Raw genomic sequence first — 22,124 nt, 5'->3', positions numbered from 1 at the left:
ATACATAAAAATGATTAATAGTAAATAATAAAATTTAAATATACATCCAGGCATGACTAAAAATACTTAGTTAATATGGACATTTAATAAAATTAAAATACTTAATGAATACATAAATATTATACAGTCGTGGCTTATATTTAAATTATAGAAAATGAATATTCACATGAGCAGTTTAAATTATAAATTATGATTATTTTTCGTTATACAAACATTGAACTGTACAAACATGCATATATTGAAATGTTGTATACCAGTTTTTGAATTTTAATTTAACTTTTTTTAATTATAAACTATGCAAACACTGTTATAATTCATAAAAAAATTAAATAATATGTGAACGAGTTTATAAAATAATTTATTCTGTTTGCATGTACAATATTTGTAAACACAAATATTCATTCGTTATTTTATTACTGAGATTATAAGTTAGATTTTTTAAACACTTACTCCCTCCGTTCCAAATTACTCGTCATGGTTTTAGTTCAAAATTTGAACTAAAACCACGACGAGTAATTTGGAACGAAGGGAGTATAATTTAGATACTTTCTACAAAAAAAATAAAAAAAATTAATAGGTGCAAAATAAGCCGCAAGATCTGCAGTCCACTTTAACCTCCGCCTGCGCTGCGGTTAAAATACATATAATGTTATTACCCATATTAGTAAAATAAAATTTAGTGGGTGCATTGGTTTGCCACAACCTTTGCGTGGACGAGGTTCTCTGTTCTATACCCGCCAGCCACATCTGGCATTTAGTTTGTTGTCTCAGGTGACATGCGGTACCACTTCTCATAGAGGTGACACAATCTTCCCGGATTTTTTTTTGTAAAAAGTATTTCGATGGTGTTTTTGAAAAAATCAGGCCACACGCCCGTTCTCTCTGGTCGAGTGGCTGACAGCGGGCCCCATGCGCCTGGTCAGCACCGACTCCATATACAATGAGAAAAGTACTGTATTTGCACGTCAATGTCAAGTTTTTGCACCACTTTCATATACACCATAATTTCTAGCACCAAAATGACCATTTACGTCAAGTTGTAGCACCACCAATGTAATTGACTCTAGATTAATCTTGGGCATCTTGCACAGGAGCAGACAAGGAAGCAACACACACTCGAACTTTAGAAATCAGCCCCTCCAACGCATCCCGATTCGCGACTTTAGTCAACAATTTTCATTGCTGCAAAAAGATAGACACTTTAAACAGTAAATCAGCAGGCTTGTTTGAAAAGACATGTTAAATATTGAACCGGGTTCCTAGTAGTCCGGAGCGCCCAGCGAAGCCCCCCCAAAATAGCCGGTTGGTCTGGCCTGGAGACCCATAGAGAGCGTACTCTTTGTTTCAGCGTGATTGATCGACCTTTTAGATTATTGTTGGTTGATTACTTTTTAGTTTATCTACGAAACATGCATTCATGCACACAGCTGCCTGCAGATTGTGACTGATTTATACTACTACCTCCATTCTGGTTATTGGTTTTCATTGTATTTCATGCTAATTTTTTACCATAGATTTAACTAATAAAATATTTATGCATGTCACAAAAAAGCATATCGTTGAAAACTTATTTAAATATGATTCAGTGATATAATTTTTATTGACATGCGTTAAGCTTATGTTAATTAATATTTGGTTAAAATTTGACACAAATTATAAAGGGGGCCAATAAATCAAGACCGGAGTAGTAGTACTTTTCTAGGGGCCTGTTTATACCAATAATACGTAGCACAACATATGCCTTGACTAGTCTTCTTTTTGGCATTCGTGCCTTGATTGACTTCTTACTTTCTTTGACTAGGAGGCTATGTCTATTTTTATTTTATTTTTAAGGGGTACTACCTCAAGCCTGGTTTATTGGTCCCCTTTGCAAGTTGTGCTAAAGTTTGACGAAATATTTAACTAACAAAATGTTAATGCATGTCAATAAAAATTATATCGTTGGATCTGTATTTGAACATAGTTTTCAATGATATATTTTTTGGTGACATGCATTAACATTTTGTTAGTCAAATCACTTCCATTGGTGAGTTCCCAGAAATTTGGAGGGGGCACGCAGGTGCGGGAGCATGCACCTGCCCTACCTTTCCTTGCCACTCGACTACTCCGCGATCTGCAAAGTAGTTGGATCCCGGAGGAGGGCTTTGTAAATTTTAAGTTTTAATCTTTGAAACTTACAATTTTACATATGAAAATTACAATTTTCTCTGTCCCTGTATTCGGAATGGACCTTATTTGAAAACCTTCGCAACAAAAAACACGAACACGAAAACAACACTTAATTTAGTCTTTTCGTTCGAAAGATATGAAATAAAAGCCAAAAGAAAAAGCACGCGGAGGGGCTTGAACCGCACCTGCGTGCCACAAGTCATCTCCTGGTGAATTCCACATATACCACTGAAAAATTGCACGTACCCTCATATACCACTTAAAACTTCCCTTTCCAAAATATGTTACCGAAATTTTGCATCACATATACATATCCAAATTGAAGCGACGACGGTGCCCTTTCGGTTCGAAGTGACGTCGGCACCCTTCACTGAACTTCGGTTGCTGTTCCTCCCTCTCACAACCATATCGTGCAGCCACGCCCTTTCGATTTAAAGCGGCAACGTCAGACATCCTACGGCGAGCCGACCGGGCATCTCCTTGGCTCTGGCGGCGCCCTACCCAGGCGCAGGGGCCCATCCGCATGAATCTTGTGACGGCGGCCTACCGGCGGCTCACAGACGGCGACCATCTCCCTGGCTCGAGCAATGGTGCGGGCCATCTGCCCTAACCCGGTGGTTTGTGTCTCATTGGTTCTCTCTCAGTTCTTTGTTTTCCTCTTGAGCTGGAGGCTGGTAATGGAGTACACCGAAGTCAGTAGATCATTTAGCTAAATGGCCACAAGGTATGGCCAAGGGCAAATTTGTCTTTTCAACATTCGTGACCCCAGCCTAGAAAATTGTAGTGACTCCACACCACAGAGCCCTAGGCAACCTTGCAAAAAGTAGAGACCAGAGTTTGAATTACTTTATCTTCTTTCCCCAACAAAAATAAAGAGTTCCTTGATTTTTATGGGAGTTGCATGTCAAAAGGTGTGCAGGCTAGGTAAGGCATCTCCACCGCTGACCCTCAAACACTCGCAACCGCCTGAATCGTGTGGTATGGACGTGTTGTGCCATCCAGCGCAGACCTGTATTGGTCCGTCGAACCGTCTAGATTCACTTTCTCCCATAAAGTGAAGACAGGGAGAGGGGGTGCAGGAGTTCGGACAGCAGCCATGTAGGACTCTGACACCCGAGGGCCACTAAATCCTCGTCTTGTTTCCCATTTTCTTCCACTCCGACCCTTATCCCCTTACTTTGCATCCACACCCTCCACCTCTGCCGCCACCGTTGTACCTTTCCGCCCGCCATAGAGGCATTGCTGGACGTCCACAACTAGCAGCGACGCGCCCGCTTGTTGGAAATATGCCCTAGAGGCAATAATGTTGTATTATTGCATTTCCATTATTCATAATTAAGAGTTTATATTTCATGATATAACTACTATGATCCTGGAATATGTCACTCAGTGGAAAACTCATATGCACATGTGAAGTAATAAACGGTAAAAATAGGTTCTGGGTCTCGCCTCTAAGACTGGCTCAAGTGTTGCTGGTGATCATGTTTTCCGGATCTTAGGATGTCGTTAAGTGTAGCGATAGTCCTAAAACAACAATGAGGGTATGAAGTTAGAAAAATGATCATATTGAATTGACCCAATACTTGTCTGTTATAATTTGTGATTATATCGTTAGAAATTATTTATTATAACACGTAGTGTTAGCATGTGTTTTAGTTCCTCAGACCATGAGAGTGTCTCGATCACTTCCTACAGACGATGGGCTTTGGGGTTCTCAAATATCATCTATAACAAGGTGATCATAACGACAACTTTCAGGCTCACAGGAAAGTTTGACAAGTGACTAGATAGCTTGAGAGAGGGATATGTTCCTCCGATGGTGGAGAGATATTCTTAAGGCCCTCTCATTATGATTGCATCCATCATCGTCTGGCCAGACATAGGTGACTACGTCATGGGGATGCCGGCACACATAAACAAAAAAGAAGAAAACAATTGGTAACATGAGCAACGGTATAGTGAGCATGGTGATGACTCAGGAGGATACCGATGCACACCCGGTTTCGTAAAATATTGGGAAGAAAAGGGAACATCACCTGATAACCAAAGGTTCACTTGAATATCATTCATGTAATTTGATGACCCACAAGTATAGGGGATCTATCGTAGTCCTTTCGATAAGTAAGACTCTCGAACCCAACGAGCAGCAGAAGGAAATGACAAGCGGTTTTCAGCAAGGTATTCTCTACAAGCACTGAAATTATCGGTAACAGATAGTTTTGTGATAAGATAATTTGTGATGGGAAAAAATTATCTTAGGATCTATCTACTCGAGGTTGATTGAGTCTATCTTCAAGATTTACCTTAGGATCGAATAATAGTTATTATGTTCCGGAGTTGTGGAAGACATTATGTTTTGGATTACGCGATGGATATTCTTATGAAGTTTTGAAATGGAGGAGTAGGGAAGGGATACTTGGGAGGAGAGAGAACGAAGACGGGGAAGAGAGTGCGCAAGTGATCGTTCATTCATTAGCTGTGATTAGACCTGACCAGCTAGGCCATGTTAGGAGGGTCGGCCCACTAGCCCACGTGCCTGGCATGTCACGTGCCCGCACATGGCTAAGTGTGCTGTGCGGGCAAGCCCGGGACCATGCCTGGGTGCGCAAGGTAATGCCTTGCACGTGACGGGCCCGCACAAGGCTAAGTGGGTTGTGCGGGCATGCCTGGGGCCATGCCTAAGCTGCGAGGCCATCCCCGCATTCCTGGCACATCATGGGCCCAAGAGGGTCGTGCGGGTACTCCGAGGCCATGCCTGGGCTGCTTCTACCTCTTGAGCACTGCGTTGGATTTCCCCGAAGAGGAGAGGATGATGTAGTAAAGTAGCGTAAGTATTTCCCTCAGTTTTTGAGAACCAAGGTATCAATCCAGTAGGAGACCACGCACAAGTCCCTCGTACCTACACAAAACGATAGCAACTCGCAACCAACGCTTAGGGGTTGTCAATCCCTTCACGGTCACTTACGAGAGTGAGATCTGATAGAGATAATATTTTTGGTATTTTTGATAGATATATGCAAAGTAAAAAGTAAAGGCAAAGTAAAAACAAAGCAAGTAAATAAAGTGATATAGATTGATATGATGAGAATAGACCCGGGGGCCATAGGTTTCACTAGTGGCTTCTCTCAAGAGCATAAGTATTCTACGGTGGGTGAACAAATTACTGTTGAGCAATTGACAGAATTGAGCATAGTTATGAGTATATCTAGGCAATGATCATGTATATAGGCATCACGTCCAAAACAAGTAGATCGAAACGATTCTGCATCTACTACTATTACTCCACTCATCGACCGCTATCCAGCATGCATCTACAGTATTAAGTAAATTAGAGTAACGTCGTAAGCAAGATGACATGATGTAGAGGGATAAATTCATGCAATATGATAAAAAAAAACCCCATCTTGTTATCCTCGATGGCAACAGTACAATACGTGCCTTACAACTCTTTCTGTCACTGAGTAAGGACACCGCAAGGTTGAACCCAAAGCTAAGCACTTCTCCCATTGCAAGAACTACCAATCTAGTTGGCCAAACCAAAAAGATAATTCGAAGAGACTTGCAAAGATAACTCAATCATACATAAAAGAATTCAGAGAAGAATCAAATATTTTCCATAGATAATACTGGATCATAAACCCACAATTCATCGGTCTCAACAAACACACCGCAAAAAGAAGATTACATCGAAAAGATCTCCACGAGAGAGGGGGAGAACATTGTATTGAGATCCAAAAAGAGAGAAGAAGCCATCTAGCTACTAGCTATGGACCCGAAGGTCTGAAGTAAACTACTCACACTTCATCGGAGGGGCTATGGTGATGATGTAGAAGCCCTCCGTGGTGGATGCCCCCTCCGGCGAAGCTCCGGAACAGGCCCCAAGATGGGATCTCGTGGATACAGAAGGTTGTGGTGGTGGAATTAGGTTTTTGGCTCCTGTTCTGATCGTTTGGGGATACGTAGGTATATATATAGGAGGAAGCAGTACGTCGGTGGAGCTCCGAGGGGCAAACGAGGTAGGGGGCGCGCCCAGGGGGGCGCGCCCTCCACCCTCGTGACCTCCTCGGAGGCTTCTTGGAGTAGGGTCCAAGTCTCCTGGATCACGTTCGGTTGGAAAATCACGACCCCGAAGGTTTCATTCCGTTTGGACTCCGTTTGATATTCTGTTTCTTCGAAATACTGAAAAAGGCAAAAAACAGCAATTCTGGGCTGGGCCTCCGGTTTATAGATTAGTCCCAAAAGTAATATAAAAGTGGAAAATAAAGCCCAATATAGTCCAAAATAGTAGATAAAGTAGCATGGAGCAATCAAAAATTATAGATACGTTGGAGACGTATCAAGCATCCCCAAGCTTAATTACTGCTCGGATAAAAAAGAATTTTTGATGCGGAGTGATACTTTGGCATAATTTCAATGTAAATCTTCTTAATTGTGATATGAATATTCAGATCCGAAAGATTCAAGACAAAAGTTCATATTGACACAAAAATAATAATACTTCAAGCATACTAATCAAAGCAATCATGTCTTCTCAAAATAACATGGCAAAAGAAAGTTCATCCCTACAAAATCATATAGTTAGGCTATGCTTCATTTTCGTCACACAAAGATGTTCCCAACTTCTATACCCCCGATGACAAGCCAAGCAATTGTTTCATACTTAAATAACTCAAACTTTTTCAACCTTCACGCAATACATGAGCGTGAGCCATGGACATAGCACTATGGGTGGAATAGAATATGATGATGGGGATTGTGTGGAGAAGACAAAAAAGGAGAAAGTCTCACATCAACTAGGCGTATCAACGGGCTATGGAGATGCCCATCAATAGATATCGATGTGAGTGAGTAGGGATTGCCATGCAACGGATGCACTAGAGCTATGAATGCTCAACAAAAGAAAACTAGTGGGTGTGCATCCAACTTGCTTGCTCATGAAGACCTAGGGCATTTGAGGAAGCCCATCGTAGGAATATACAAGCCAAGTTCTATAATGAAAAATTCCCACTAGTATAAAAAAGACAACTTATGAGACTCATTACATGAGGAACAAGGTGCTATTTTGAAGCACAATATATGAGACTCACTAGAACAAGGTGCTACTTTGAAGCACAAGTGTGGAAAAAGAGATAGTAACATTGCCCTCTTTTTTTGGGCCTTTCTTTTTTTTGGCCTTTTTTTTATTTGGGCAATGCTCTAATAATGATGATCATCACACTTCTATTGATTACAACACAAGGATTACAACTCGAAACTTAGAACAAGATATGACTCTATATGAATGCCTCCGGCGGTGTACCGGGATGGTGCAATGAATCAAGAGTGACATGTATGGAAAATAATGCATGGTGGCTTTGCCACAAATACGATGTCAACTACAAGATCATGCAATGGCAATATGACAAAAATAATGCATGTCATGATGATGATGGTGGAAGTTGCATGGCAATATATCTTGGAATGGCTATGGAAATGCCATGATAGGTAGGTATGGTGGCTGTTTTGAGGAAGATATAAGGAGGTTTATGTGTGATAGAGCGTATCGTATCACGGGGTTTGGATGCACCGGCGAAGTTTGCACCAACTCTCAAGGTGAGAAAGGGCAATGCACGGTACCGAAGAGGCTAGCAAAGGTGGAAAGGTGGGAGTGCGTATAATCCATGGACTCAACATTAGTCAAAAGAACTCATATACTTATTGCAAAAATTTAGAAGTCATTAAAAATTCAAGTACTATGCGCATGCTCCTAGGTGGATAGATTGGTAGGAAAAGACCATCGCTCGTCCTCGACCGCCACTCATAAGGATGCACAAGCCAGGTACACTTCATGTTTCAAATTTGTTACACAACTTTAACCATACGTGCATGCTACGGGACTTGCAAACTTTAACACAAGTATTCATCAAATTCATAATCACCCAACTAGCACGACTTTGATATTATCACCTCCATATCTCAAAACAATTATCGAGCATCAAACTTATCTTAGTATTCAATTCACTCAAAAGAAAGTTTCACATATCTTGAACACCAAGTATATTAACATTAAGCAAATTACCATGCTATTAAAGACTCTCAAAATAATCTAAGTGAAGCATGAGAGATCAAATAGTTTCTTTAAAACAAATCCACCACAGTGCTCTAAAAGATCTAAGTGAAGTACTAGAGCAAAAAATTATCACGATCAAAAGATATAAGTGAAGTACTATGAGCAAAACTATCAAGCTCAAAAGATATAAGTGAAGCACATACAGTATTCTAACAAATTCCAATTCATATATGGCTCTATCAAAAGATGTGTACAGCAAGGATGATTGTGGTAGACTAACAAGGAAAGACACAAATAATACAAGACGCTCCAAGCAAAACACATATCATGTTGGTGAATAAAAATATAGCTCCAAGTAAATTACCGATGGAAGTGGACGAAAGAGGGGATGCCTTCCGGGGCATCCCCAAGCTTTGACTTTTTGGTGTCCTTGGATTATCTTGGGGGTGCCATGGGCATCCCCAAGCTTAGGCTCTTGCCACTCCTTGTTCCATAATCCATCAAAAGAATCCACCCAAAACTTGAAAACTTCACAACACAAAACTCAACAAAAATCTCGTGAGCTCCGTTAGAGAAAGAAAACAAAAGACTACTTCAAGGTACTGTAATGAGCTCATTCTTTATTTATATTGGTGTTAAACCTACTGTATTCCAACTTCTCTATGGTTTATAAACTAATTTACTAGCCATAGATTCATCAAAATAAGCAAACAACACACGAAAAACAGAATCTGTCAAAAACAGAACAGTCTGTAGCAATCTGTAACTAACGCAAACTTATGAAACTCTAAAAATTCTACCAAAATAGGAAGTCCTGGAAAATTTGTTTATTGATCAGAAGCAAAAAGAATCAACGCAAAAGCACGTTCCTGTGATTTATCATAACTAAATTCGTGCGTGCAAAGTTTCTGTTTTTCAGCAGAATCAAATCAACTATCATCGTAGGTTATCCTATAGGTCCTACTTGGCACAAACACTAATTAAAACATAAAACGACATCCAAACAGAAGGTATATGGATTATTTATTCCTAAATAGAAGCAAAAACAAAAACACAAAATAAAATTGGGTTGTCTCCCAACAAGCGCTATCGTTTAACGCCCCTAGCTAGGCATAAAAGCAAGGATAGATCTAGGTATTGCCATCTTTGGCAGGCAATCCATAAGTGTCTCTCATAATAGATTCATATGGTAATTTATTTTCTTTCTAGGGAAGTGTTCCATACCCTTCTTTAAGGGAAATTGGAATCTAATATTCCCTTTCCTTCATATCAATAATTACACCAATCGTTCTAAGGAAAGGTCTACCAACAATAATAGGACATGAAGGATTGCAATCTATATCAAGAACGATAAAATATACGGGCACATAATTCCTATTTGCAACAATAAGAACATCATTAATTCTTCCCATGGGCTTTTTAATAGTGGAATCCGCAAGATGCAAGTTTAGAGAGCATTCATCAAAATCACGGAAATCTAGCAAATCACATAAAGTTTTGGGGATAGTAGAAACACTAGCACCCAAATCACACAAAGCATGAGACTCAAAATCTTTAATTTTACTTTTAATAGTAGGTTCCCACTCATCATAGAGTTTTCTAGGGATAGAAACTTTCAAATCAAGTTTTTCTTCATAAGATTGCGTCAAGGCATCAACAATATGTTCGGTAAAGGCCTTATTTTGACTATAAGCATGAGGAGATTCTAGTACGGATTGCAACAAGGAAATACAACCAATCAAAGAACGATTTTCATAATTAAATTCCTTGAGATCCAAAATAGTGGGTTTAGCAACATCACGGTTTTTATTTATTTCAATCCCACTTTCATCAATTTCATCATCAAGATCTAGAAACTCCGAATTCTTAGAACGCCTTCTAGGTAAAGGAAGATAATCTTCAGATTCATCAAGATTCATATTGCAAAACAAAGATTTAATGGGGGACACATCAATAACTTTTAGATCTTCATCTTGATTTTCATAGGGATTGGAAGAACACGCTTTAATAAAGGCATCTTTGTAAGCACGCATCCTAGCGGTTCTTTCCTTGCACTCATCAATAGAAATTCTCATGGCTTTGAGAGACTCATTGATATCATGCTTAGGAGGAATAGATCTAAGCTTTAAAGAATCAATTTCAAGAGAAATTCTATCAACATTCCTAGCCAAATCATCAACTTTAAGCAATTTCTCTTCAAGCAAAGCATTAAAATTCTTTTGTGAATTCATAAACTCTTTAACACTACTCTCAAATTCAGAGGGCATCTTATTAAAATTTCCATAAGAGTTATTGTAGGAATTTCCATAATTATTAGAAGGATTACTAGCATACGGCCTAGGATTAAAATTCCCTCTATAAGCGTTGTTTCCAAAACTATTCCTACCAACAAAATTCACATCCATAGATTCATTATTATTCTCAAGCAAAGTAGATAAAGGCATATCATTGGGATCAAGAGGAGTATTTTTAGGAGCAAACATCTTCATAAGTTCATCCATCTTTTCACTCAAAACATTGATTTCTTCTATAACATGCACCTTTTTACTAGAAGATCTTTCGGTGTGCCATTGAGAATAATTAGCCATAATATTATCAAGCAATTTGGTAGCATCCCCTAACGTAATTTCCATAAAAGTGCCTCCCGGGGCCGAATCTAAAAGATTTCTAGAAGAAAAATTCAATCCGGCATAAAAAATTTGTATGATCATCCATAAATTCAAACCATGAGTAGGGCAATTGCGAAGCATTAATTTCATTCTTTCCCAAGATTGGGCAACATGCTCATGATCAAGTTGTTCAAAATTCATGATATCGTTCCTAAGAGTGATAACCTTAGCGGGAGGAAAATACTTAGAGATAAAAGCATCTTTGCACTTGTTCCAAGAATCAATACTATTTTTAGGCAAAGACGAAAACCAAACTTTAGCACGATCTCTAAGTGAAAACGGAAATAACTTCAATTTGACAATATTGTTATCCGTATCTTTTTTCTTTTGCATATCACACAAATCAACAAAATTGTTTAGATGAGTAGCGACATCTTCACAAGGAAGGCCGGCGAATTGATCTTTCATAACAAGATTTAACAAAGCGGTATTGATTTCACAAGACTCATCATTATTAAGAGGAGCAATCGGAGTACTAAGGAAATCATTATTATTGGTATTCGAGAAATCACACAATTTGGTATTATCTTGTGTCATGGAAACAAGTAATCCAACACACAAGCAAACAGAAAGGCAGCGAGAAAAAGGAAAACGGGAAAGAGAGGAGGAGATTGGGAAAGAGAGGGCAAATAAAACGGCAAGGGTGAAGTGGGGGAGAGGAAAACGAGAGGCAAATGGAAAATAATGTAATGCGAGAGATAGGGATTGCGATGGGTACTTGGTATAGTTGACTTGCTTGCGTGAGCCTCCCCGGCAACGGCGCCAGAAATTCTTCTTGCTACCTCTTGAGCACTGCGTTGCATTTCCCCGAATAGGAGAGGATGATGCAGTAAAGTAGCGTAAGTATTTCCCTCAGTTTTTGAGAAACAAGGTATCAATCCAGTAGGAGACCACGCACAAGTCCCTCATACCTACACAAGACGATAGCAACTCGCAACCAACGCTTAGGGGTTATCAATCCCTTCACGGTCACTTACGAGAGTGAGATTTGATAGAGATAATATTTTTTGGTATTTTTGATAGATAGATGCAAAGTAAAAGTAAAGGCAAAGTAAAAAACAAAAGCAAGTAAATAAAGTGATATAGATTGATATGATGAGAATAGACCCGGGGGCCATAGGTTTCACTAGTGGCTTCTCTCAAGAGCATAAGTATTCTACGGTGGGTGAACAAATTACTGTTGAGCAATTGACAGAATTGAGCATAGTTATGAGTATATCTAGGCAATGATCATGTATATAGGCATCACGTCCAAAACAAGTAGATCGAAACGATTCTGCATCTACTACTATTACTCCACTCATCGACCGCTATCCAGCATGCATCTACAGTATTAAGTAAATTAGAGTAACGTCGTAAGCAAGATGACATGATGTAGAGGGATAAATTCATGCAATATGATAAAAAAAACCCCATCTTGTTATCCTCGATGGCAACAGTACAATACGTGCCTTACAACTCTTTCTGTCACTGAGTAAGGACACCGCAAGGTTGAACCCAAAGCTAAGCACTTCTCCCATTGCAAGAACTACCAATCTAGTTGGCCAAACCAAAAAGATAATTCGAAGAGACTTGCAAAGATAACTCAATCATACATAAAAGAATTCAGAGAAGAATCAAATATTTTCCATAGATAATACTGGATCATAAACCCACAATTCATCGGTCTCAACAAACACACCGCAAAAAGAAGATTACATCGAAAAGATCTCCACGAGAGAGGGGGAGAACATTGTATTGAGATCCAAAAAGAGAGAAGAAGCCATCTAGCTACTAGCTATGGACCCGAAGGTCTGAAGTAAACTACTCACACTTCATCGGAGGGGCTATGGTGATGATGTAGAAGCCCTCCGTGGTGGATGCCCCCTCCGGCGAAGCTCCGGAACAGGCCCCAAGATGGGATCTCGTGGATACAGAAGGTTGCGGCGGTGGAATTAGGTTTTTGGCTCCTGTTCTGATCATTCGGGGATACGTAGGTATATATATAGGAGGAAGCAGTACGTCGGTGGAGCTCCGAGGGGCAAACGAGGTAGGGGGCGCGCCCTCCACCCTCGTGACCTCCTCGGAGGCTTCTTGGAGTAGGGTCCAAGTCTCCTGGATCACGTTCGGTTGGAAAATCATGATCCCGAAGGTTTCATTCCGTTTGGACTCCGTTTGATATTCTGTTTCTTCGAAATACTAAAAAAGGCAAAAAACAACAATTCTGGGCTGGGCCTCCGGTTAATAGGTTAGTCCCAAAAGTAATATAAAAGTGTAAAATAAAGCCCAATATAGTCCAAAACAGTAGATAAAGTAGCATGGAGCAATCAAAAATTATAGATACGTTGGAGACGTATCAGCTGCTAGGCCAGGCCCGTGTGCCGGTATGTACCACCTATGTATTTTAATATATATTTTCTGATATTTGTACCAAAAAAGTAGGTCCAAAAGAACAAAAAAAAACAGCTATAGAACATGGCCCATTAGGACTAAACATGCCATTGGCTGGCCCATTTATTAAGTGTGCCATGGGTTCGCGGCCCGTGTGCCGGCACGACACAACCCACTTAAAAACGTGCATGAGCAGGCCTTGTCATGCCTTACCTGCTTAAGCATGGGCTAGGCCATACCGTCCCACTTGGCCACTTTTGGCAGCGATTACACTATGGAAAATCCTATATGACGCACGCTGCGTCAAGTTGTCGAGCTTTCGCACAAGGGTTCGTGAACGAGGGATGATCTGGGCTGGCCCGCCCAACGCTTCAGGCCTCCCGGTTTTGGGGACCTTCCAGGAGGTTCCTATCTGGTTTTTTCCGGTTTTGAGAACCTTCTAGGAGGTTCCTGAACCAGTTTTTTTTTCTGTTTTAGTTTCTTTTCTCCTTTTTCCCGTTTCTTTTTTCCTTTTCTTCTTTTTTCTGCTTCTTTTTCTTTTCTTTTTATTTTTCATTTATATATAAAAAATGATTATGTTTTTCAAACATTATTCACAAGTTTATAAAAACCTTCACATTTTACAAAAAATGGGAATTCAAAATGTTCATGTTTCCAAAAAAATTGTGTTTCTAAATATTGTTCATTTTTTCAAATTTGTTGTGCAGTTTTTCAAAATGTTTGCATTTTCATAAAAACCATTGTGATTTCAAATTTTGTTCTTGTTTCCAAATTTTGTTCGCAAATTTCAAAAAATATGCTCAGTTTCAAAAAATGTTCATGTTTCCAAAAATTGTTCATGTTTCTAAATTTGTTCCATATTTCAAAAACAAATCGACAAATTTCAAAAATATGTTCATATTTACAAAATTGTTTGGGAGTTTTTAAAAATGTTCATGTTTTAAAAAACTGCTCGTATCAAAAAGATGTTAGTGATTTTCCAAAGTTGTTCGCATTTTATGAAAATGTTTGTATTGTTTTCAAAATTTGTTAATTTTATTTGAAGTGTTCGCGTTTTATAAAATGTTCTATTATTACAACACAAATCAGATTTCTATAGACACGAATAATGTCCAAAAACACGAACATATGTTTTGAATTTGTGCACAAATTTTGGTATCCAGAACATTTTTTGTAACTTTTGAACAAAGAATTTAAAAACAAGAAACAGAAAAATAAAAAGTTTGGATCTGTGATGTGTTTGGTTCTTCTATTGCGTTGTTCTATAATCATTCACGCTCATTATGTCTGCTGACTAGAACAACAAGCTCTAATGCTGGAGGACTCCAGTTCGATCCCTGGTAGCACACGATGTTTGCCCGTGCGTTTGCCCGACACTCTGCTGCAATAAGCGACAGATAGGAGTTCCCTTACACTACTTTTCTCCAAGTTATATTTCCCTAGAGACCTCCTCGCCGGCGCCTTTGGCGCCCGTAAGGAGTTTGGGCACCTACGTGCTTCCTTCATGGGCTGCATTGTAGGAAGCCCACTCGTTCTTTCTAGCTGTTTCATTGTGTTCGCTGGTTCGTGCGTGCTGGCTCGTTGGTTGCCTACTAGCGGTTTCGTTGGTTCCTCTAAACAAAAGTTGTTTCGCTGGTTCGTGCGTGTTCGCTCATTGTTTTTTTTGACCGTTTCTTTCTATTCGCTCGTAGTAGTACAGAAAGTAGTAAAGTTTGGTTTTGGCTGGTTGAGGAATTTTTTGGCGTGTAGGTTTTTTGTTGATCTAATTAATTAATACTTTTTTGTTCGAGTAACAATTAACAAATAAGCTTTGAATCATTGAAAAAGAATTAAAGAAATAATTTTCAGCATGAGTTGGATACTAAATTCTTTACAAATGTTAAATTGAGAATAAGAAGAAGAAAATTCACAATAGATCAACAAAAACCGTGAATTAAAAAATGTCCAAGATTTTCCAAAACAAGTTCGCAAATTTGAAAAAAAATTCAAGAAATTTAAAAAATTCATCGAATTTGAAAAACAAAGTTCATCGATTTTGAAAAAAGCTCATCAATTTGAAAAAAGTTCACCGGTTTTGAATAGAAGTTGATTGGTTTTGAAGTAAGTTCACCGAATTTCAAAAAGTTCATTGGATTAGAAAAAATTTCATTGTATTTGAAAAAAGTTCATTGAACTTGTAAAAAAGTTCAACGAATTTGAAAAATTTCATTGAATTTGAAAAAGGTCATCGAATTTGAAAAACAAAGTTCTCGGTTTTGAAAACAGTCCATCAATTAGTAAAAAATTACATCGGATTTGAAAAGAAGTTCATCGTTTCTGAAAAAACTTCATCGAATTTGAAAAATATTTCACCGGTTAGAAAAAAGTTCATCGTAGTTGAAAAAGTTCATCGGACTTGTTAAAAGTTCACTAATTACAGAAAAGTTCACTGATTTTTAAAAAGTTCATGAATTTGGAAAAAAAAATTCATCGAAATTTGGAAAAATTTCACAAAAAATTGGAAAAGTTCATCTACTTTCAAGGAAAAAAGTTGAAATTTTTTATAAGAAGTTCATCTACTTTCAAGAAAAAAAATCACGAATTTCTCTCGTAAAAAAACATCACGAATTTAAAAAAAAACGAAAAAAGGTACAAACATAAAAAACAAAGAAAGAAGAAGAAAAGGAGAAATGAAGCACCATGTAAGAACACCAGGTTTGTTGGTCAGGTGGTTAAAGCGTCTTACTATTAAGAAGCGCGTCGCGGGTTCGAAACCTGGCTCGGACGCACTTTTTGCACTCTATAGAAATAGAAAAGAGCATAAAGGAAAATGGGATGGGCCGGCCCGCTATAAAACCAAGCGTACAGGGGGTGTGTGCGCCCTGTACCAAATGAGCAGGATTTGACATTTCCATGATACAGTCTGATGCGACACACACTTGGCCCAAAGGACCACGTACTCTTAAGGGCTTGGCCCACAGAAACTCCCGCTCTACTCCCTCTCCTTCGGTTTACGTCTCCCCGACTAGGGATGGCAATGGGTTGGGTTTCGGGCGGGTGAAGCTGGTCCAAATCCAACCCATGACCCATATTCCTACCCTCTGCCCATCCACCAGCCTATCCATGGGCACAACTTGTTCCCATAACCAAACCCGTTGGATACCTAGATACCCATGGAGCTCCATGGGCATAGAAAAATCAGCACGAAGCCTTCCCAAAGACCAAATTAACTCACCATCATTCATTCACAAATGACAACATAAGCTACAAGCATAAGTAAGAAGCAAGTCATATGATGAGTCTTAAAGTGTGACGTACCAGAGGTTGATTCTGCAGCATATAGCTTATGACACCACTTGTATATTGCTTGCCATTGACCATTGATTTGTTGTTTCTCAAAATTATCTCATACATCTGATGTAATTAAGGTTCCTTTTAAAACCGGTCAGTTTTGGCTGCTCCACTATTGTACTAGTTTAATAATTACTAATTAGGTTAGTGTGTGGGCGGGCTTTGACCTTCTGTGACCACAGGTGACTTGGGGTTTGGTTACTCTACTATCACTACCATACGGCCCCATGTGTCATACGGGTATCCATCGGATATCCATGGAGCACAAACTGTAACCGTGCCCAACCGGGCTGTTTGTGGGTATTCATATCCACGAACCCATGGGCACAAATGTGCTCCATAATCTTGCCCAACGGGGTCGGGTATCCATGGGTATCCGGATCCATGGATAAAATTTCCATCCCTATCCCTGGCGTAATAGTTGTCCACTAAAAGAAAACTTACTCATTAAAAAAACTTGTCAGTATATCATTCTGGGTGCTGACGGCCGCTGACCCATCAAGGGCAGATCATTTCCTCCATCACTGACCAACCACGGGAGCATGCGAATCCCAACAACAACAAGCGAAGACTGCACACCACAGACGAGTGAGCAGAATAAGATCACCAACCAAACAAACAACAAAACAACAGGACAATTGTCTTATCTGTTCATAATTTGCGTTGTCCATTCAGATGTACTCCGTAGATGCATCCTTATCAGCCAACAAAGCTTCCACCCCGTTTTTCAGGTTCGGCGCACCCCCAAGCTTGGACTCCAGCTTGAAGAAGACCAAGCATACGCTCAAGTTTCTACGACTAGATTAATTATAATTAGCAGAGCAGATATCTACAGCTTAAGTCACCAAAATGTACTATGTACTACAGTACCAATACCCGATAAAGATGCGCGAAACACTTGGGGTTGCAAATATGCTGCTTTATATCTTATATGTCAAATTCTTCAAGATGACTGAAGCTTGGAAGTAGTAATCAAGCGATATGTCATCTTTAAATCAAATATGGGGAGTTGGGAAGCCATCCAACAGTTAAATGCAGGACTAACTAACAAAACAAAGACCACCTCCTTCCACAGAGGCCATAGCTAGAGCAAAAAAGGACTTCAGCATCGTCTGGGTTCTTCCCAACTATTTGCTCTTGCAAATCAAACATTTTCCAGGCCAGATCCAGATCAGAATCAGCTTCATCAGCTGCCAACTTATCATCATCATTTGCCACCACTCATCCTCTTGAACTTTGTCATAAAAAGAAAAACACTGAAATCACGTACAAAGAATATATACAAACATCAGACGATGGCATGCACATAGAATACATACGTGTGTGACTAGTTCCAGACTTCCAGTACAATACACTAGAACATCAATTGATGCATTCATGATAAATCTCAAGAGTATATAAATTACATGTCCACAGCAAACCAAGAACTAATGCTGGTTCTAGTGTACAATACGAAAAACAGCATACAGACCTTGAATACATATCCTGACTAGTTCTAGTACAATACACTTGAACATCGATTGATACATTCATGATATATCTCAAATTTAAAGCATTTATTGAATTACATGAGTGCAAACCAAGAACCAATGCTGGTAATCTCATCTCAGCTCCTAACCATTAATTTTACCTCTCAAGGAAGCCCAGGTAACAGCCACTTGCACATAAACCCGGTCATACAAGCTGTCGCAGAGCGAGTACCAAGCAACTCTCCATCTCCTCTTGAACAAGAAGGTGCAGAAAACCACCCAGAGACCCATCACATATCCAGAGCCCATGGCGAGGAAAAACGAAACCACGTCGCCAATTGCAACTCCATGATATTCTCCTGGAATTGGCTCAGGCTTTGACGAACAATTTCGCAAGAGAGGAGGACCGCAGAGGCCCGGGTTGCCAATATAAATAGATGCTGGGTCTTCAAGTGTTTGCAGTTGATTTCCAGTTGGTATCTTTCCTCTCAGATTGTTGTAGGACAGGTTCAGGCGACTCAATGATGTGAGAGCCGATAAGCTTGAAGGGATTTCACCAGACAAATTGTTGTATGATAGGTCGAGTGACTCCACTTGCATTAAGGCACCAACATTCTCAAATATTTTTCCATTGAAGTTGTTCCATGATAAGTTCAGGTTCTTCAATTCTATAAGAGTGCCGATTTCTTCAGGAATCTCTCCGGTAAGACTATTACAGGATAAATCAAGATTCACCATATATATGATTTCTCCTGTATATAATCTCTCTTGACCTTTCGTGAGTACTGTCAAATTCTCAGTATAGTCAACTAGACTATTTTCACCAAGCTGGAACAAATTATGCAAGGCATACCGAAGATTATCAGAGTTGCCTCTTGCTTGTCTCATGCCTGTGCAATTACCAATTGATCTCGGTATGCTCCCTGATATATTGTTGTATGCAAGGTCCAAATATTGTAGATTAACAAGCTTCGTAAGCTCTACTGGAATGTGACCATAAAACATATTGGATCTCAGTCGTAAGAATGACAAAGACGGTAGCTTTTCCCCAATCCAGGTTGGTAAAGCCCCAGAGAATTCATTATGTCCGAGATCAAGAAAGATGAGTTTGGGGCATTTTTGTATGAGTGAAGGAAATTCACCCGAGAGGTTGTTGTTTCCGAAACTTAGATTAATGATGCTCAGGTCTGTCATGTCTGTGCTGGATTCATTGACTAGGCAATCAGTAATTGACCCATTGAGATTATTTCTTGATAGATCTAACAGCTGCAATAATTGCAACTTGCACAAAGAAGATGGAATGGCGCCAGAGATCATGTTGTCGTATAGAGCAAGTGTTTGAAGCAATGGGGCTCCAAAGTCTGATGGCAGTGGTCCAACTATATTGTTCCGACTGAGATCCAGTCCCATTAGATTGAATGGAAGCTTAGGTATTGGACCACCAAGCTGGTTAGAACTGAAATCCATTTCTTGTGCATGCATAGATTGCATTGTTGATGGGAGGACTCCTTTAATCTGATTGTCTCGAATATTGAGAAACCTTGCCGATGAAGCTGATTTCCAAAACCATTCCGGTACCATGTCACTGATGCTTGTGTTCGATATATCAAGACCCCTTACTTGTTTTTGCCATCGAAGCCACGCTGGAAATTTAGGCCCTAGCTGGCAGGACCGAAGGTAAATTTCTCTTAGACTAAAAGGAGGAACCCAAGTTGGACTAACTGTGATGGCAATGGAGGTATCTGACAAATCCAATGTGTATAACATCTCTAGACGTGATAAATGTTCCTCATGTATGACCCCAACCAGGTTGTTGGAGCTAAGGTTCAACATTGCTAGATTTGTGAGCTCCCCTAACCACACCGGCACATGACCACTGAGTCTGTTGTTAGAGAGGACTAGCTGGCTGAGGTTGCTTATGGAATCTACTGGTGTAGTTGGCAGGCTTCCAGTCAGACTGCAGTATGATGCATCTAATTGTTGTAGTTTATTCTGTGAACAACTAGGCAATCGATTGAATAATTCTTGTATACTCCCATTGATATTGTTGTATGGAAATCCTAATAACTCCAAATTACATAGGTTCTTCATACTGGAAGGTATCATACCCACAAGGTTATTATTTGATAAACCAAGCTCCACAATGGAGGTCATATTACCTATCTCATCCGGAAATGGGCCATAGAAATCATTGGCCGAGATATTTAGATGCTTGAGGCTACTTACATCCCAAAACCAGTTGGGCCTGCTATGCTTATGGAAGTTGTTTTCTGAAAGGTCGAGTGTTTCAAGAGATGTCAGGTTTGAGAGCAAAAGAGAATCAGGGCTACTTCCAAGCTCGCAAAAGGGGAGACGAAGAACTTCCAGAGTTGGAAGCATGTTCACCACCGGAACCCAGTGAACAATTGTACTGAGGTTCACGTAGGTCATATCCAGGTGCTCAAGGGAAGTTAACCGTGATAGCCACGTGATATCCTTGGAGTACGTGCAGAAAGGACAACGGTATGAGTTATCAAGATTTAAGTACTGTAAGTTGGAGAGATTACCCAGCTGTGGTGGTATCCTTCCAACAAACAGTGACTTTGATAGGTCAAGATATCTCAGCTGATGGAGAGAACCCATGAACTCCGGTATTTGTATCTGGAGAAACTCGTTACACCTGAGGTCGAGATAGCGTAGATGCTGTAAACCAAGCAACGAGGAGCTTATGTTGCCTGCTAGCACCCAACTACTCTCATCACAGCCTTCGTAGAAATCAGGGCCTCCGTGATCGAGCATGACAACATGGCCGGTTCTGTTGCTGCAGTAGACGCCCTTCCACCGGCAGCAGTCGTCACCCTTCCAAGATGAAAGGAGGTTGCCAGGGTCTGATAGACCTGCCCTGAAGGCAAGAAGGGCAGACCTCTCACCAGCAATACAACTGGTGACAATATCATTTGGACGCAGGGCAGATGTCTCCTCTGTGGTGCTCTTGGCTTGAGTAAACAAGAGTAAGGCTATGGTTATCTGGATGCAGGAGAGTTGAAGCGTGTCCATGGGTGCTTTTGCCATGGATGTATGATCTTCTTCCTCCTTCCTCCTTCTGAGGGTTGGATTTATGTTTTTCTTGGTGCAGGAGGACACCCCTTGTATGTGTGATATATATGTAATTCCAACTCCTGGTGCCACCTCGACCAGAAAAAAAGAGAATAATTCTTGGTGTCCTGACCGTTGAATTTTCAACGATGGTTAACTGCTTACAGTGACATCTGAGGCGAAATTTCTTATGACTGATTGTCGTTTATAGACAGGAACCTGACTTGTGCTACGTGTGATCTTTAACACCGGTCATTTGCATGATAAGGTCACTGGTCACTGGTCACTGGAGAGTGGAGTGGAGCCAGGGATAGACAGCAACCTGAAGCTGAATGCCGTTCTTCTACAGCTATTTTCGACATACTCGATGGTCCAAGAATGTTACCATGCAAGATTCATGGTGGGTGTATTTTCACCTAAACCCCCTTCCCCTCCCTTCTCTTTCTATTATTATCTGGATTACATTATGTGTAATCCTCGGTTTAAAGAAATATCAAGCATCTGGACCGTGAATATGTTGGGAATGAAATGAAGTTCCAACTTTGTGACGGCGAACCCAGTCCCGTCCATCTGTTCGGGCAAGGGACGGAGGACAGAGATGACGTGGCGATATGGAGGCCGGTGACGAGGACAGACGGAGATGCCGTCGAGCAGGTTGGCGAGGTGGCTGGGGGCGATCCGGTGGAAGAACTCCCCCACGACCCTGAGCCACCCCAGCGCCCCCTTCCCGCCGCCTCGGCCCTCCTCGCCGGCGCGGCGCGTTTTCGCTTCTCTGCATTATTTGTTCTGAACACGCAGAATATCTGACAGAAAAACAGAACACCTTGTGTTCAGAAGATGATACTAGCTAGTATGATACTCACCCCGGTGACGAACTGAGAGCTGGAGAGACAAAAGAACAAACTGGCTGATGATACTTGTAGAGCATATTTAACAGTCTTGCGTCCATTGAAATTTGGTAGTTTTTTTTTTCTTTCTTTCGGGGTGCTAGTA

At 40.3% G+C, this 22,124-nt stretch overlaps 1 protein-coding gene across 1 annotated transcript; it reads right to left on the bottom strand.

Moving 5' to 3' along the window:
* Positions 1-17,047: 17,047 nt before the first annotated feature.
* On the bottom strand, positions 17,048-21,109 carry LOC119320683 (receptor-like protein EIX2). The gene is made up of 4 exons (XM_037594666.1): positions 18,830-21,109; positions 18,203-18,754; positions 17,689-17,807; positions 17,048-17,158 (listed from the first exon to the last, which is right to left on the bottom strand). Exons 1-4 carry the CDS (start codon positions 21,105-21,107, stop codon positions 17,048-17,050), a joined length of 3,060 nt encoding a protein of 1,019 aa, XP_037450563.1. The 5' UTR covers positions 21,108-21,109.
* Between the last annotated feature and the right edge of the window lie 1,015 nt (positions 21,110-22,124).

Source organism: Triticum dicoccoides, chromosome 6B (assembly GCF_002162155.2).
Source record: "Triticum dicoccoides isolate Atlit2015 ecotype Zavitan chromosome 6B, WEW_v2.0, whole genome shotgun sequence".
NCBI lineage: Eukaryota > Viridiplantae > Streptophyta > Magnoliopsida > Poales > Poaceae > Triticum > Triticum dicoccoides.
The sequence above is the reverse complement of the archived record's forward strand: the minus strand, read 5'-3'. Positions and strand labels throughout refer to the sequence as shown.